Source organism: Vanessa cardui, chromosome 15 (assembly GCF_905220365.1).
Source record: "Vanessa cardui chromosome 15, ilVanCard2.1, whole genome shotgun sequence".
NCBI classification, from domain to species: domain Eukaryota; kingdom Metazoa; phylum Arthropoda; class Insecta; order Lepidoptera; family Nymphalidae; genus Vanessa; species Vanessa cardui.
Genome location: NC_061137.1, coordinates 13687319 through 13707321, shown reverse-complemented (window position 1 = coordinate 13707321; position 20003 = coordinate 13687319). Strand labels below are relative to the sequence as shown.

The 20003-nt window shown below is 35.8% G+C and overlaps 1 protein-coding gene across 1 annotated transcript in view; it reads right to left on the bottom strand.

The window, feature by feature from the left end:
- Positions 1-1888: 1888 nt before the first annotated feature.
- Positions 1889-20003, bottom strand: part of LOC124535927 (titin-like) — a 33252-nt gene continuing 15137 nt past the window's right edge. The window contains exon 3 of the mRNA XM_047112328.1: positions 1889-4048. Within this exon, the coding sequence (XP_046968284.1) occupies positions 1889-4048 (2160 nt within the window). The remainder of the gene's footprint in view (positions 4049-20003) is intronic.

The window sequence follows — 20003 nt, the reverse complement described above, 5'->3', positions numbered from 1 at the left end:
GCATCCATCACAAATACATCAAAGAATAAAGTATTGGCTAAAGCATACAGTGAATTTACTCCATTATTAAGAGTGTTGCGTATTGTAAAGTAAATGTTTCGGTAGCTGTTGGAGTTGCTCACTAACTTTGCTCGAAGTCAGCACCTTTCAGATACTTGCTACATCTGTTTTAGTCTGCGGCAGATTCGAGAAGAAATCGTGCATATTTCACGTAAAAAACATTGAATTATGTGTTGATAGGTAGGAAGTCTGCGAGCCGTATGTGATAAAACAATGCTTAATTGGCCATTTACAAAAATCAGTCAGCTCTGTGATTTTGCTTATGATTGATTATTTATCGTTTTGATGTTGTCGACGTCACAACTTTCTTATTTTTAAAAAATAGTATTGTTTTTTATGTACTACTTGTACTCAATACCTTGCTGGAGATATTAAACTGGCGAAAAATTAAGTCTGCGGTCAAGGTCTTGAGAATTGATGGTCACTCGACACGCTTTGTCCAATACTTTTATAGCATAATCGGTCTTACAGCTGATGAAATAAGGACTACATTGTTATGATAGATTTCAATTTCATTACGTGTGACCTACGTTAGTGTGAGGTTAAATCGAAAGCGACAGGACAATGACAGTCAAATTGAGACTTGCGGTTTTTTAGTAATTTTAATTACCTATTTGAAAAAGCTGCAACAATGTATAAATTAGAAAGTTATTATTTAAATAAGAAGTTATATTTATACGACTCACAATTCTAAGACGATATACTTTTCAACAAAACGACCAATAGTTTTACTTATTGTTTACCATTTACTTTTTCTATGCCATGGTAATTATGTTTGGAAACAGTCACTATATTATTGAATTAGTTTTACACACCAAATTACGTTCTTGTTATAAGCAACAATTACACAATTTCTTAAGAAATTAAATTTTACTCGGTATTCACTTTTAACAATCAATATACAATAATCATTATCGATAGTAGAGTAAACATCTTCTTGGTTTGTGTAAAGTAAGTGCAGTTACGACTTATTGTTCTGTAGCTTGCCTAACTTAGCAATCGAAACAGATTTGCTTAATTCAACATCTCTTACAATACTTTTCTTATTTTTCTTGGGTCGGCAGCTTTAATGACTTTCTGAATTTTCGATTGCGGAAAATATTTTCTCGACTATTAAAAAGTTTGTTTGTTAATAATAACGAACAATCAAGACTGATTCAATTCTATATTATTAAAGTGGCTTAATGTTGATCAATCGTTGTATGGAAATTAATGAGTTGCACTTTTGTAACGAATACTTGTAATATAATAATAGTATTTTGTTTTTGTTGTTTAATAATTGTTTTGATAAAATGCTTCTGATGTTATAATTTGATAACTATTAAATTAGATTGTTAGGGCTGAATAAAAGAGAAATGTCACGTCTCCCATCAAAGTGCCAGCCGAGTCCCCCGCAGAAGTGGGTCGCGGTGGCAACGACCCGCAATCAATTCGTTTTCTATTTCATCTCGCGGACCTTCACCTACAAAATTGGCTGACGTTGCCGTCGCCTTGTGGAAATCAAATTTCACGCCCCAGCAATCGATTCGATGCCACTACAATACTAATAATGAAATATATTTGACGAAATGATTTATTAAGAAACTTAATATACAATTTGCTTACGCTAAGTATAAAAATAATAAGATAGTAAAAATAGGGTTACACGCGTATGGGCTTAACTAGAACATCACAGGTCGCAATATTGATTTCGATGAATGATACAATCCAGGAACTCTTCGAGTATTGGAGACTTTGTCTCGCGATTTCGAAAGGTTTACGTTCGATACTCGTATTATAATAAATAACTATAATTATGGCGGGTGCTCGCAGGCGAAACGTTAGCGGGTCAGGCTTTCTTGATCTTTTTAGTTTTCCTCTTCACGGTCGAGACGAGAGGGCGCGGGTCATCGACTTGAATGTTAGTGGCGTGCAAGTATTTGTTCTCGAAGCCTGTCTCTCGTACTCGGGCGTTGGGGCTCAGTTTGTCTGTCCGTTCGGTTTCGTCGCTCCGCTCGTTCTCGCCCTCTCGTTCGCTTTCGTCTCCCCGTTCGGCATCCTTGTGAGAACGCTCGCTTTCGTCAGCTCTCTCAGAGTCGTCCGCTCGTTCATCCTCATCCGCGTGTTCCTTGTCGTAGCTTCGGTCATCGTACTTAATTCTTTCCGGATCATCACGAAGTCTTTCGTGATCATCCAAGAAATGACCATCCTCATTTTTTCCCTCTTCTAAACGTGCCACGTCTGCGTCTTTAGTTGGTGGCGGAATAGTTAATCCTCGATAAAAATTCTCCTCCTCTGATATGGGCAACTTTTTGCCGTAATAATCATAATCGCCAGCGGTGTAGGCTTCGTGCGTTGATCTAGTTTTACGTTTTAGCTTACGACGGCGCTTGCGCTTAGGTTTTTCTGTTTGAGGGACTGTGTCACTATTATCAGACTCCGAATCAGACGGGTAATGTTGCTCTTCTGAATCCTGAACTTCTTCTGCCTCTTCCGAATCTTCATCCCGATCTGGTCGCTCAGGTCGCTCACGGTGGAGTTTCTTCGGGTTCTTCTCTTTGTATATGGGTGGAACTCGAACAGTAACAGTATCGATCTGGTTAGGGTTGTGCTCTGTAGGTGGAAGAACACGTGGTTTCAGTCGTCTTCGAGGATTTTGTGTTGTTGTAGTGACTTCGTCTTCTTCCTCTTCTTCTTCTTCTGGTAACGGTAAGGAAATTCGGTTAGAGTTTGGCTTCGCCTTTTGGATGTACTGAAGTCTTTCGTCGTTTTGGTTCCGAAATTGATTGACTAAATCACGATCACCAAAGTGCACGTTTCGATAATCGTTCGCTGGCAGCTTCTTTTTTGGTTTCTTTTGCTTCTGTTCCCAGAACCGGTCTACTGCATTTCCAAATTCCCGCACAGCCTTGGCACGATCACGGGACTCCTCCACATACTCATAATCGTCGTCTTGATTCTGCTGAGGCTGTTCCTCTTCGTCATAGACTAAATAGTCATCTTGAGCTTGATTCTGATTTAAAGTTCGTGCATCAACTGCGTGAACTTTTTGTGGGACTCCGTTTCGCACCACAAATGCATCTAAGTAGACACGTGGCGTGCGCGGTGATTCCAGAGGCAGTTGTGCTGCTCGGGGCTGGATGGCCACGGGGACGATTTGTTCTTGTTCTGCTTGTTCCTCTTCAGCAGCTTGAGCAGGAGCAGGAGTTGCTTGCGCTCTATTAAAGTTAAAGTCCAAACGAAAGTTAGAAGTTATTGTTTCAAGGTTAGAATCAGCCTTCGGCGGCGGAGGCGGCGGTGGAGGAGGCGCGCAAGGTGATGGAGTTGTGGGGTTAGCACGAGGTCTTGCACAGGGCGGTGGTGGTGGCGGCGTAGTTGGTCGAGGTTTGGGTGTCGGCCTGGGTCTTGGGTTAGCTCTGGGCCTCGGACACGGAGGCTGTGTCGGTTTCGGTGGAGCCGGTGGAGGTGCTTGCGCCCTACAAGGCAAAGGTGCAGCTGCCCGAGGTGCGCCACAAGGTGGTGCGGCCGGTGCGGGGGCAGGAGCCGGAGCTGCAGCCAGTATAGGTACGACTGCGAGTGGAACACCCTGCAACGGCGTGTCTATACCCGGTACGGGTGCAAGTGGCGGCGGAAACGCTACTTGAGGAGGTTTTCGAGCTACACTGTATCCCAGAACATCAGCCAGACCTCTAAACACGACGTCTCCAAAAGTCCGTTTTTTACGCACAACCGGTTCGTGATCGTCGTCCGAGTCTGTAACGGTGTCGTTAGCGGCTAAGGCGATGTCGTTGGCTTCCGCGATGGTCTCCTTAGCGGCGTCTGCGATAGTTATCGTTTGATTGGCAGTGTCGGCGATGACGAAGACATCGGCAGCTCGCGAGAGTGTGGAGACCGCCAGTAGCGGCAGCAGCAGCAGCAGCGCGCGCGGCATGGCGCGGGCTAGTGTCGCGCGGGACAGCGAGCGCGCACTTTTGTCGCCGCTGGAGTTGCCCAAGTCCGTCACGCGCCGCTGAACTCACCCTACCTCTTTCGTATTCGCTAAATTCTCGTAGCCAATCCTTATTAGGTCGTTAACGTTAAGCAAAGTATGAGCAATGCCATTAATACAATAGAACAATTCGCTATTTTAATTTATTTATCATTCGGCGATAAGTAATAACCGCCGTTGATTAAAAATGCGTAACTTGTACAAAGAACAAGAGTAAGGTCAATCAATCTATTTCGGAGCAAAAAATAATAGCCTATTATTTTTCAATATTTATTCGTTCTCGAACATTCGCTTAGCCGACTCTCCCGCCATTCAGTAAGACGTAAGAGCTTATCTTGGCTCCGATTTTAACAAAATGTGCTGCATTGTAATGTTAATGAGTCATTACATAATAGGGAACGAATATTTATATGCTTGAACATCATATGTCTCATATGAAAAAATAATTAAATATAATACGAACGACAAATTTAATAATTGTATTTAATACAAAGATGATTATATAACAATCTAAAAGGTAGTCTAAAAGTTATTTTGATCTTTATGACTTTATTATGATTGTAAAGATTTCTAAAGGAAAATCATTGACCTTTACTGCTGATCAGCTGCTAAATACTAATTTGATGAATAATTTGACGCAGACGAAGACATTGACACTTAATAATTAACCGAAACAAATTACGTTTCGTTACCAGAAATAATCATTTGAACTTGTACATAACAGCCGTTAAATCTACAGGACGCTTGAGCAATAACTTTGAATACAACACAAACAAATCAAATGTGTCAATTGATAGATTAATTAATAAATTACCTTTTCAATATTTCCTTTAGTTGAAGATTGAAATATAAAAGTAATTGGCTGGTAAGTCCATCTGTGGGACTGCAGAGCGAAGGCAGGGAACGTTTGGAGTCACATTATAATCCAGGATGATCAATGTGGTAGAATTATAAACAAAAAAAAGCACACTGAATGTGAGTAGTGCTTACTTGAATTTGACCCTGTAATCATTTGTTATGAAGCACGCATTCTGGCCGCTGAGCCTACTCGGTTCATCTTGAGATATATAAAAACTGAGAATAAATAATTTAATTTCTGTAAGTTAATTTAAAAGAATAAACCCTGTTATTTCTGGCATCGAAATATGTTTATTTGGTGTTATAATCCAATGAAGACGGATTATTCTACGCATTACCATATTTAAACGTGTCCAAGTCTCAAACGAACATGCGCTAGAGCTTATTGAAACCGAAAAAATGTAATCAGAAGCCGTACTTAATCGCATAATATTCGGCAAAGACCACAGATACACGTTTTCGTTTATTTAATACGTGGGCACCTTCACCCAATTTTAGCAATAATGGTTTGGCGAATATTTGCGAATGTTTTTGCTTCAATACTGAGAAACCAAGGTGGTTGTCTAAGCTGAGCTGTGCTGGTTATATTTTCTATATGGTGTATATTCAAATATAATGTAATCGTAATATTTAATAGATGCGATGGATTTTAAGGAATGACGACCGGTTACAATATAATCAATGATTAAGTTCATTTGTAATCTAATAAATACTAATTCAGGCAACGCAAACGTTTTATATTCAATTTTTTTTAATGTATTATATAATACATCTCATACTCATAAATATATATTTACGATTATTTTTTTGTATCATAGTCAAGTGTACGCTATTTTCCGCTTATATTTTTGTAATCTAGTGCCTTACAAAATTTAATAGCAAAAACTAAAAAGGTAAATTTAGTAATATTATTTTAAAAGGAGTCTTAAGGAATACAGTTTTGGGATTAGACTTGTCTCATTAAAAGCTATTCTTTTATATAAATGATTCTTGATTTTTGATGTTTCTCTTGTATTGAAGTGGTAGCAGGTAGTAAGTGGTAACTTATTTGTTTATTTATTAATATTAAATTGTACCACGATTCTTAAGTAATTTGACCGTTTATTATTTAAATTTGATGAGTAGAATTTAATTGAAACTTATTTAAATATACTTGATTCAAAAAAGGTAAGCAACCGTATATTTGAATAATCGGTACCTAATAATAGTTATAAGAAGTAATTATAATGCTCAGCGTTTCTAAGTTGCACTCACCGACAGATGGCACTGTTATAAAAATTAATTAATTGCTTTATTTTTTGAGTGAAATTATATAGCAATATTCCATAGACTTGACAATCTATTATAAAAATATTTATGGAATTAGCTATAATATATTCACATACAACATATTTATTCCGTTATCACTCAATTGCTTGAATTGGAAACCAAAAATAAGGCCTATTCTTGTGCTTAATACGAAATTATTACCGTCGAATAAAAATGTGTAAAAGTGATGAATTAATGCATTACATAATGTGTGCTGGTACCGTTTAAGAGCGGCAATGCACGAAGACATAACAGTCGTCAATTAGCGTGACACACGCCGCTCAGTTAGTTCCGGAGCAAAAACCTGCGCACGCGCCGTTTCATGCCATGCGCCATGAGGCTGTCAGGTCACCATGTCAATAATAACTACGTGGGATAATAACAACGTGAATAATATTTGAGATATGTTTTTCAAGACGAATTTTATAAATGACTGTTAGTTTCGATGATGACAAAGATAATCCTTTAAGGCTTTTTGTCTGTAATAAAATAATACTATTGTAATGCAACTTTTGTAAGCGCTCGCTTGCTACATATGAAAGTGCTGACATGAGCTGTGTAAAAAATAAACGCATACGAACCCAAACTGTCATCCATCTTTTAAAACAAAAGCTATTCTACCTGTGAGGACTTATTTCAATAATATAAGTATAATATATTTAAGGCTCCATCATCATCCTCATCAAAGCATAATGGTTTTACCATATACACACAGTGAAAGGTCATTGCTTCATTACACTATCATATTGCCGTATAAATGATAGCTGTAGTTCTTTTGTTACACAGCTAGTACGAGCTGCGAGAATGCAGGCTCATGACCGATTGCAACAATAATATAAAATGATATAAACTATTGGTATGATGGAATGCTATCGACTTATTTTGATGCCGTGACGACAGCTAAACAGTCCTCCAAGGTCTTCGTGAGAATAGGCCAGCGGATGACTTTCATTGGGTTATTAGATCCACCACCCAGTCCCGCCATGTGGGCTCCTTTTGCATTTCATAAATCGAAGCGAGATGTTCCGTCAATAAAAATTCCGAATCAATGGCGATGTGGCTTTAAAATTTCCTCACACTCCTCCAGAGTTAAATACGGCATGTTCTCGGAAGCACAACACGTACGGCAGAAGATCAAAGGATTACGTTATCCTGTGCGGTAATATCCAAGAGCAACCAACATTACAATCCTCAACATAGCTTTTTAATTCTAGTTATCTTTAATCGTGTAGCCTTTCAGAACTATAGAGATCTAGTTTTTATTAATAGTTATATACGTGTTACCATTTTAAGCCACTGTAACATATTTAATCTTAGTAAAAATATAATGAGAAAGTCCGTAAACAGACGAAAATATGCGGGCCGTTCTGCTAGTGTTTTGACGGTTTCATTAATTTCCATGTCGGTGAGCGTTTCGCAGCTGACGGCGAGGATGTTCTACGGACGAAGCTTCATGATATTAGATTACGTGTCGCATATTGTATTTTGAACCAACGAATATCAAAATATAAGATAATGTTATATTAAGAATAAATGTAAAGAAATTGTTTTAGGAATACTGTATATTTATAAATACCGGTCTAAACTTAAAGAAAAAGAATATTTAACGCCACAAGGATTAAGAGTTGCTGCAGATTTTTAAATCAATTACTGGCATACACTTATTGTAAATAACATTATAATCAATAAAATTAAAATCAATAATTTCTGTTACCAGCATAACATTAACTTGTTTTAATCGAATTATATATCAATGAGTAACTTTTCTATAGCGTTGAACTATTATAACAATGCTTGCTGTTTAATTGTTATGTTTTATGAATACCACACACATTACGAAACACACACACGTAAACAAACAAGAAATCATAGCATAAAACAAAGTCGCTTACTGCTGTCTGTCCCTGTATACGCTAAGATATTTAAAATTACGCAACGGATTTAGATGCATTTTTTAAATAGATTCGAGATGAAGGTTTTTTTGTATATAATACATGGACAATATTAAAGAAGATAATTTAGACATTCTCTACTATATTTAGTAAAAAGTAAAGTAAAGTAACAGCCTGTAAATTTCCCACTGCTGGGATAAGGCCTTCTCTTCCATTAAGGAGACGGTTTGGAACATATTCCACCACGCTGTTCCAATGCGGGTTGATGGAATGCACATGTGGCAGAATTTCGATGAAATTAAACACATGCATGTTTCCTCACGATGTTTTCCTTCACCGTCGAGCTCAAGAGAAATTATAAAGACAAATTAAGCACATATATATGGCGGTGCTTGCCTGGGTTTGAACCCGCAATCATCGGTTAAGATGCACGCCTTCTAACCACTACTAACATATTTAATATCAGCATTGTACCGTGCGAAGCCGGGTCGGGTCGCTAGTGAAGTACAAAAGGCATTGTCGAGTGCCGTGTAGTTCTCACGCAGTATCGCAATATATTCCACTACATTAATAAAATTAACTGAGCGAGACAATTGTCTACTCGCTGCGTGTTTACGTGGGAACGGTGATCTCTGGGCGAAGGCTTCGAATCGACCGAAGAGCGTTAATGGTCAAAACAAAAGGCGCCGCGGCTTAGAGTCTACAATCTATCAAATAGAGTAATTGTTGTCCAAAAGAATAACTCGTTTTAATAATAATTATCGAAATATTATTAAAGTTATTAATTTCGGGATATTTACCATGTTTCTAGAGACTGAGACTGTCTCGGTAACAAAACATTCGTAGATAATGTCGAAATATCCAGCTCCATCGAGCAAAAATAAAAAACCTGGTAAATATCCCGAAATAAATAACTTTAATAATAAAAATAAGCATGTCAATTTAAGAAAAATATCGAAATAATTTGACGGAAAAAATAGTAATTAATAAGGCCAGTCGGCACTATAGAAAACGTCAAATTTTTAACTAAAGTATCCGTATTTGAATCTCGGTTTAAATCATTAAATTTGCTTAAATTTTTGTCATGATAGTTAGTAATCATTGAGTACATACATTACATGTGTCGGGTGAAATAGTGACACATATCTTGTATCCACAGTCATCAATCAGCTCTTAAATTAATCTTTAGTTGTTTTTTGTTCACAAGAGGTACCGTTAATGCTGCTACAGAATATTTAATTTTGTATTTAACTTATTATATAAAATAAAAAAAGAAGTTTTCTCATCTTATATTTGCTAACAATAAGTGAAATGACGTTTTATTACTCAGTGGAAGTGGCGAAGCTGTTAAACTTTACTCGGTCCCCAATGAAATGTTATTAAATAAATCATAAAGAGTTATTTCACTTTTTAATTGCATTATCATTTATATAACTAATAGCGACCGGTCACCGTTATTGACTGTCCTCAAGATCGCTATCGGCGACAGCAGTTGTTCTCGATATGTACCCACTTGCTGGCTACACTGGATTATGTATAGCATAGCTCATAAGTGTGTGGCTAGTAAATATTAGCCATTCCCGGCAGCTAAGATGATATGTCCCTTGCCTGTTGCAATGACTTACTCACCTTTAAAACCGGAACACAAAAGTGTTAAGTACTGTTTGGCGGTATCCGATGTGTACGAGTATGTCATTGGTAGTTTGACGCCTAAATGACACCTTACCTCCTGACTGACTAAGATTTTTTTGTTCTTATTATAGCCTCTTTAATTAAAGTTTTATACGTTGTTTATTTATTAAAGTTTTATTCGTTTGTTTTATACGTTGTATATATAATTATATACAACGTATAAAACAAATATATAATATGATTCATTATTCCATGTGCATGACTAAGTTACTCGCTCTCTACCCCAAGTAATTCTTTCAACTTACCGAGGTTTCGGGTATCAGGGATCACAAATCGGATTTGTGCGGATCTGGGTGATTGTATAGCAAAATAGCAGTTCTTGTTGTACTCCGTTCTGAAGCATGTGTGAGCCAGTACAATTGCAGGGAAAAAACAAAACGTAATAGTTTAACGATGAAAGAAGTATTTTTTACTATTTGCAGTGCCCGTTTCGTTTGGCGATGGTGACGAATTTACAACATTTTTCAAGGCAGACGAGGCCTTCAAAAATATGTGTCTGCTAATAAGTGACTTAGTTAAACGAGTGCGCCATGTGTGCCGTGAATCAGTATGTAAACAGTCGATTTCTTTTCGGCGCTCATGACGTTTGTTTTAGCAGCTGTACGTAAGTAGAAACTCGGATGAGTCAGGTGCCTAGCTATAATCTTATATACTTACATTATGTAATGAATACGAATGAGATGATTTTATATAAGACAATTACATACTTGAATATTATAACTGGTAAAGAAAAAAATGTATTTCTTTAATTCGAATTCTGCGCATCAACCGTCATCGAACGGTGACATGACAAATAAATTTTGTTAGCCATGAAAAAGATAAACAGGAAGCAAAACGTGATTGTGAAAATTAAAGTATCCTGTAATTTAGGAACTGAGATTGTTAATAATAACATTATAATTAACAATGTCGTTTCTCTTCTTACAGAGAAACTCTATTGTTTTTAGTCTCTTTTGACTGTGTCGTTCCAATAAATATATATATCAGAAAAACTCTTATATGATATACCTACTAATAAACGTGTTAGTGTGGGATGCATATTTACAAGTCATCAGTAATTGGTCAAAGCATTCCGTATCTAAGAGGACTCTACTCCTTAATTTCAAGGACGTTTGTTGCTAACATAACTGCCTGGTAATCACTCTCCATCAGGTAAGTCCCCTGAGTTAAGATAATTAATAGAAAATGTGGGTCACTTCTAGTTACTTACTAGTTTCATATTGAAATTACGACAGAATTTTGGTGTCACAAAAATATTCGTTTTACTACGTATAGTAATTTAAAATGTAATTTTATTAAATTAAACTTAATTTAACGAAGAGACAAGTGCGCGTGGAAAATGAATTTGAGATAACTTCGAGTTCTTAAAGACGTAAATAGAAATACTAACAGTTAAACGAATAAAAGTAAATTTATGTTATGTCAGTACCCTATTATATTCTCCAATATCGTGAAACATTGAAAACAGAGTTGCTGTCTTAGGAGTTTTTTATTACTTGTATTTTTCAAATGTTATAATTATAATAATAAAAGACTTATATGAAATTTTGACTTAAATTTTCGCGATGATTACACATTTAAATAAAACTAATTATAACGGATGAATCGCGTATATTAATTATTTTTAAACATCCCAAAAAAACCGTTTTCTACTATAAATAAGAACTCATCAAATTACTTTATTCGCACATACAAGTAACTTATTAAACAGATTTATACAGTAACTAGTTTTGGTTAATATTTGTATATGAACCAAAACTATATTTATATATTTAAGCATTTCATGTTGTTAATTCTTATGTTAATAAATTATTTTGTTACTATTTAAAAAAAAAAAAAACAAATACAAGTAAATTCGTTAATATTTTTGGAATAAAACACAAATAGGTATAGAATCAAACAAGTTATCGCTAATAAGGTCGCGTTATTAACACATAAAAGTTAAAGACGCGGCGCTCGGCGCAGTGCAGTCATTTTTTGCGGACGACGCGACGTTACTTGAGTCGTTAGAGACGTGTTTGTTTGATCCACATTCGATATCCCGTCAAAGAGGATCATACCGCGTACCTGTCTCACTCGAGCCCCTTCGCTAACCACTTGAATGAGACGTGTGCTGTTTGCTTTTGTTTGTTTTTATCTCGCAGTCAACCTCATTCAAATAAAACATAAACTTTGTCGAGTAACACTATGTGGCTACTGGAACAACACATAGCATCTCGGTTCCCATGGTTGGCGCATTGACGATGCAGGGAATGGTTACTTTTTCTTATAGTATCAATGTCTATTAGAGCCAGTGACCACTCACCAGCAGAAAATAATATTGCGCGTAAAAAAAGAGTAACTACTGAGTTTCTTGCCGGTTTTTCTCGGTATAATCTACTTTCCGAACCGGTGGTAGCTTCACTTAATTGTTAATTGACGATTCAAAAGTGCTTGTAAAAGCCCATTTGAATAAAGTTTATTTTGATTTGATTTGATTCCAATTACATAAAAAATAGATATTCCTTTACATTTCGGTTACTATTATAAGGTATACGTAAAGAAAGGTATTAAGCTTTTAAAGGTTTAACACTGATTTAATTATTCATAATATAATTTACTCCAATTTAAGCTTATGATAATAGTGGGTACAATAAAGGCCAAAAAATGATTATTTAACTGGACTAGAAGTAGCGTTATAAAGTAGGCTCAATATTTTTTTAACCAGGAGGCCTTTGTGCATTTTTGCTATTCAAAGCTAATCTCGGGCAGGTCAAATATGACCATTGCGGTAATCGATGCTCACGCGATATTTATACAGAAGTCAATGTAGAATGGACACGTCCGACGTCAGTCACGGCGGCACAGTTTGCCATCGAGTGGGCTTCGTACTGATAATCACAAGTTTTTGCCCTCCGACAGGCGCGCAGTGGGCGGGCGTGCGTGAGTCCGTCGCTGACGGCACTATTTTATTAGTTATAAAAAATATAAAGCAATGAAGTTAAGATATTATAATTAAATCAATTGACAAATGATTTATTTAGTCTTGTTAAGTACAATGCTGGGAATGTCTTTTCGTTAAAGTGTATACATTTGTATTCATTTTGAAAATAAACCGTTATTGTATATCTTTAAGGTTGTTAATTGTAGTATTTCAAAAATTACCAACCCACTGCTGATATTTTCCTTCAGGAGTCGAGTTGTACGGAGTCCTCTACAAATGTTTTTTTACGGGGTAATAGTAATTATTGCAATTAATCCATTTATCGAGAATATCTTTATGTAAGGGATAAATATGTAAGAAAACAATATCACAATAAGTTTATTCTTGGTTAACCCACACGCTTAAATAATTCAATATATTTTTGTATACATCATGTCATACTTAAAACATAAAATAATGTACACTGAAATACAAATATAATATATCAATATAATAATAAATATATAATTTATATTTAGCATACATAAATGAAAAAAGACAAGAACATAAATAACTTTAATCAGAATATAAACAACTTCAATCATTAACAAATAAACCAAAAGTTCAAACTTCGAAAATATCTTAACATAAATAAATCACCAAATCATACATATTGAAGTAAATTACTTATTTAGTTGAACTTACAAATCCAAATCAGACACAAATAACACTTATAACAAACCACAAGTCGCACCTTACTGTTTGCGCCCAAAAAGAAAGAATAATGATCGCGCGTTTTTGTTTTCCAGCCAGTCGTATAGTTAAGGAATCTCCTAAATATATTTACGATGGTAAATATAAGTCAGATTCCCACCAAATTTTCTAAATATATTTTTGCTGGTTGCATTTCGCGTATTCCCATTTGATGTCGGATTCCATAAAATCTTTCATCTCCAATGTGACCCCTATATGGGATAAATATATAAAACCACTACAGATGCCTAAACATCGATTCGTTTCTTAGTGATCGCCATCTTTTTAAGGAATTTCGGTGCAAAATTGCATCTATTTTCTAGACAGCGTGTTGTGTGAGTACCATTCGTTTAAAAAAATATATAAAGTACAATTCCCTGTCATATATATGGTTACTTGCTTAATATTATTTTATATTTCGCGAATATCTGAGTTATATAACAAAGTCATATCATGGTCTTTGACACATAGAGAATCATATGAAATGGGTATGTAATAGTTTGCAACCAGCATCTGAAGAAGCTATTATGTAAAAAGAAAGAAACAGATTGTTGATGTATTATATTAATGAAGTAAAATTAAGTTAATTAGATGTTAAGTTGGTTTATTTTTGATTATTGTGTTTTGCTTGTACGGGGTTGATAGTCAATCTATTGATTCCCAGGTATGATAAAAGAATAAAAAAGGACACATAGAGGGTACAAGAGGAAAGCGAACAATGAAATATAATTTGTAAATGGTTATTTGTGCTCACTCGTGTGTATTTGATAATACTAAGTAAGATATTATGAACCAGACCACGGAAGGACTGCCGGTACAGTTATGTGAAACCGTGTCAAGGAGACTCACCGCAAATTTGGTTTATCACCATATTATTCTACACCATGTATCCAATTGCTACATATTGCTGTCTCTTTCACAAATTCACGTGCGATTGAGAGAGAAATGTCGAACTGAATGCGTAAATATAAAGAAATACTTCAACAAATAAAGCAACGCAATTTCAACTTTAAAGTAATATATTTATGGCATATATTTGATTAGTGAGACAATCGATATGCAGGACGCAACGTAAATGCACTGTTACACAAATTACACGGCAACCCCAGATAATTCCGAGTTGCCGTTTCATAGATTAATTTGTATTACGGTTTACGGTAAATTATAAGCGTCGGAGTCTCGGTTAGACCACGTGGAATTTGTTATTGAACGGTTTTGATTATCATCAATATAAATCTATATTAAATAGGTTTCAATATTGTGATTGACATAAATGCACAATTCACAGACATATCTGTGCATATAAAATAGTACCTGACACATTTGCACATGAATAATGATAGAATTCAAATTGTGTAAATCTTTAATTTCCAATTTTGTTCCATTTAAAAAAGTCAAATATTGACATAATATCGTAATAACATATTATTAAAAATTGTCTTGGTTGACCTAAAAAATCCAGTAATTTTAAACATATTTTAAAAATATAAAATGTATAAAAATAATCACAAATCAAAGGCACATAACAGCTTATTAATCGTAGGAGTCGGTACGAATTGACGCTCGGCCGTGGACTTATAATCAATTAGTTAAGTAATAAGGGATCCTACAACACTGCGACAATCAAGTCATCTGTGGTGCTACGGGACCCGTCATTATCGTACGAACGACTTCAGTGGGTAACCGTACCACTGAACATGATTAGAGCTGTCTAATATAAACAATGTCATAGGGCATTGGGTCTTACAAAATGACTTAAGAATAATTAGGTCTTTAATAATGTTCACTGGCTATATAGATTTTTATTTTTTTTTCGTTTCACACAGTTTACGTGTATTCTAGAATGGTCTCGAATAAGTTAGTACGACAATAAAATCTTTTGACATCGTTACATTTGTTTGCTTTTCGAACCGAGCAAATGCGGCTCATATTCACTCATTAAGGGTTCCGTACCGAGAGATAGATACTGATTTATTTTTTGGTGTCAGCACTCTATACTTGTGCTATCAGATAATGGCTTTGGGCAAATTTCTATATCTTTTGTTTGATAGTTTAATTTTTTCACAGCTTCAAGACGCTGCAGACATTATTATTTGGTATTCATTTAAGCTTTATACCATTAAGCTTTCCTGAGAAAAAGTTTCTCGACAGAGAGTAAGGCAGTAGAACCACAAAGTGACTTTATAATAGTTTAGTTTTTCTTTATAGGCATCGAATTCTAAAAATATTATTAGTTAATTACTTACTATTAATTTTACTCATTGTTTATGTATATTTAGACTTTTTAAGTTTAACATAAACAATGCGTCTTATAAGTTACATGTCTGTACCGAAGGCTTCATATAGTTTATGGAGTGACGTGTACGGTCGTGCAAATAATGCCTTCGTATTTCATAAAGACCATCCCTGCCAAGGTCACGAGGTAAGCATGGTAAAAAATGTAGACCACTGTTATTTAAGGTCATTTTCCTAGTTGCTTTCTCTTTTAAAAAACAAAGATAACACATTACACACAGATAAGAAACTGTCAAATTTCAACAAATATAAATTTTTTGCTGTAGCGATCTCACTTTCCCTTTCTGAGAAAGCGAAATGCATAAAAATATCTGAATAACTGTTACGAAGAATTTATACAAAAAAGCGTCGTGTTTACTTTGTGTCCGTATAATAGAGAAATGAAATCGTATTGCAAAGCCTGCGACCTCTAATCTTCTTCGTCTACAATCACTTTGACGCCCTCGTGGTTGAGTAGTGTATTCATGGGTACGCCACTCCGAGGTCGAGGGTTCGATTCCCGGCAGAGTCAATGTAGGAAAAGTTCATTAGTTTTTTATGTTATCTTGGGTCTGGGTGTTTGTGGTACCGTCGTTACTTCTGACTTTCCATAACACAAGTGCTTTTGCTACTTACATTGGGATCAGAGTAATTAATGTGATGTTGTCCAATATTTATTATTATAAAGGAGTTCAATGAGTCTGTCGCATGTGTGTAGCTGACTTACCAAAAGACCACAAACAGTTGTCGGCCTAGGAGCACGAACGTTAACATTCTATAATTAATCATAATATTTTCTTGCGGTGCATTTGATGTAATTACTTAATAATTTACATTTACTTTCACAAAACGGAATATTTCATTTTATATAACGAATAATGTGTCGTAATACATTTCCCCGGTATTGTCGCTGTGGCGAGCTTGCGACATCTTTTACGAAGTTTTTATTACGCGCACATTAAAAATAAATACATCCACTCTTGGTTATCTCTCGTTTAATTATAGACCGGTCATTGACCCCGGGGAAACGCTGTCAATATTTCGAGCATTGATTCCGAGGATTTTGTAACATTTTCTTAATAATGTTTCCAAAATAGGCTTTTGATCTTTATATCGAAAACTTATGAACAAGAACAGGAATAAAGAATTATTTATGTACGAACGAGGTTAAAAACTTAATTATACATATAGGTTGACGCATTTAATTTGTATAAAAAAATTATGTTTACGTAACTTATAGAAATTATTTATAACTATAAAATAATATCTACAATTAAGTACCTCACTAATTAGTGTTGCTGATCACGATACCCTTAATTACAGACACAATACAATGAAACGTGCCCTTCGTGTTGAGCATCAGATAGTCGAGATTATGGAAAGATGTCATGTTTTATAACTGAAAATGAACCTTAGCTACTTTATATTATATTTTGTAATATTCACATATATACGCATATACACATATATACACATATGACTCCACTCCACCTGATATGATGCCTCGTTTGACTCTGTGTTCTGGTAGAGAATTCCATTTTTAAAAGTGCGACGAAAATAGATGGCCTAATTTTTTCGTTGGAATTGCTGTCTAAGTTAGGGGGTAAATTAGTGTTAGTCCATATAGTGGTGCTACAAACTAGTTACTATAACTATTCTAAGTTCATTTTGCCAATCAGAAATCCTGTCCCGCAAATAATGACAAACACGTGACCAACGGGCTATTCAAATGCAGATTTTAACTTATTATTTCAAAGACCTCTAGTTTGTAATTACAATAAGAGTAACATGATGTAGTCATAGATATATGAACATGACATAAAGATAGCTTTCTTTGGATATGAAATATCGTCTAACGTGCGTCCGACGCGAGGTCAGCTGACTAATGGTCGGGGCGCAGGGCCAGCGTGACGTCGCCGACCTTCGCTATCACCGCTGATATGTACGGCATTAATCTTGGAAAAGCTTTTCTTGTTATATCGCTAATATAAAGCAATCTTCTTTCACACTAATGTCTGTGAGAAACGACATGCAGTCTAACTGCTGAAATAAAGTCTTTTCTTCTTTAGAGGATAAGGTCTTAAGCGAATTCCATCAAGCTTCTTCGAATCGTATTTTTTTAAATGTGATAGGTGGCAAACGATCTGGAAGCTCACCTAATGTGCAACCCCCCCGGGGTTTGTAGGTGCGTTGCCGACCTTTAAGGAAGGAGTACATTTTTTCTTGAAGGTTCCCAAGTCGTATCGGATTTGAAAAACCGCCGGCGAAAGTGTTAGAAACATGATGACATTACATCTACAAGTATTCTTGCAAATTAAGCCTTTAAACTTTTTGTAGTGCTTGCCAGAGTTGGAAATTCCTTTTGCACTTAATGATTTAAATGTTCTAATAATTGGGCTGTTTCTTCCCTCATCTCTGTCTATAATTATTAAAAATAAGACTAAGAATGTTTTATTGTAATTTAGGTTCGTTTCTGGAAAAGGTTTGAGAAAATAATAGGTTACGTCTAGGTTACCTGTGAGATTTTCGGACCGGTCGACAACTAAAATCATAAATATAACCAAATAACATACTGAGGAGCTATAATGTATAATTTGAATATATGAAGGTATTTCATCTGTTAGGTCGTGCTTAGTTTTGTACAATAAAAGTCATTAAGAATTCAAAACGTTTAAAATAATGAAGTATAGTACGACACAACTCAGGTGTAGCATCGACAAATTCAATAAAACCGATTACTGACGATTTATACAGCCAATGGAAACAGCTCCCTATTTCAGCCAGTCGATGCTATTCGTCGCTTTAGATTCTCGTGCATGTAAATTGACGTGTTAAATTGACGAATATATTAAGGTCATTTGATATTACAAGTTATTACGTTTTTGTCAAGATCATATTCACGTAAGAAATAAATATTGATTAGTTGCGATAGCATAACTAATTCGGATTTGATAAATTTTACGAATTTTGCCGATGCTACTGCTAAGCTGTGTCGTACTGTACAGCTTTTATAAAAACATGTTTTGGATAGCTTTGAAACTACCCACAATGAATGATGCACAGTGTACGAGTACGTTACAAATAACTTAAGCATGTAACTTTCTACGAAGTCGTCGGATCATCAATAACCGATTACTTTTACTCGCGTATCACTCGCTCAGAAACAATTCAGGCGCAGTGATTGATGACTGCGTACAAGGTTTCCGGAGAAGTGATCATTCATATTGATGGTGCCGCTGCTAATGATACGACTCGTCTGCCCTGCTGGTGCAGTAGGTAGGTAGGTATGGTCGTGGATGGTACAGACCGTAATTCTCAACAGGATCCGACCAATTTTTATTTTATGTCGCTATTTCATCACTAATTTCAGGCTGTTGCTGCTGTCTATAAAGTGCCAATGTACTATGCATGTATTATGTAATATATACCTCGAAAAGGACGAATATTCTGTCTCATTTTCCGTGCCATCGGATGGTAACATGCTATAATTTAATTTGATAAAATTGCATAATTCAATCATCGCCGCGAAAGAGACAACGCAGTTTAACACATATATAACTCAGCGATATTTATCCGGATTTGAACACGCAATCTGTCTGAGTGTCCATAGTACTAGAGTTCGCTAGAGAGTGTAATGATGATACCAGTAATTCACATACTTCAAAACCTTTATGGAGTTAATAAAACGAAAAAACCTCTGTAATGTACATTTGGCGACCTCCGTGGTCGAATAGTGTGTACACCGGTTTTCATAGATACGCCACTTCGAGGTCCCGGGTTTTCTTAGGTCTGGATGTTGGTGGTACCGTCGTTAATTCTGATTTATCATAGCAAAATTGCTTTAGCTGTTATACATACATTGGGAACAGGTAATGTATGTGATGTTGTCCAGTATTTAATACAATACATCAACTAGCGACCCCCTCGCCTTTGCACGGGTGGCTAAGCAGAAACTAAATACACTACAGAATATAGTGTAATACAACTTTGCACATCTGTGTAAGTTGATTTACTATTACGAGCGGTCCACATGAAAGTTGAATGAGCTCTTCAAGTCGTCGGCACGAGAGGTCGCGCGCGTTGAGACGCTGAACGCTCGTGTGTCGTACTAGTCGAGTCTCCAGTCGTGTGGAGCGAGCGCTACCGGCTGCGGTCGGACGCATCTATTCAATTTCGTGACAACTTTTTCTTATATCACATAATGAGGTCGTCTCGTTACAAACTAGATCTCTGTATTCGTTGCCATTGAATTGAAAACAACCGCTTTCATTCGCCTTTATATACGAATCATTGTTCG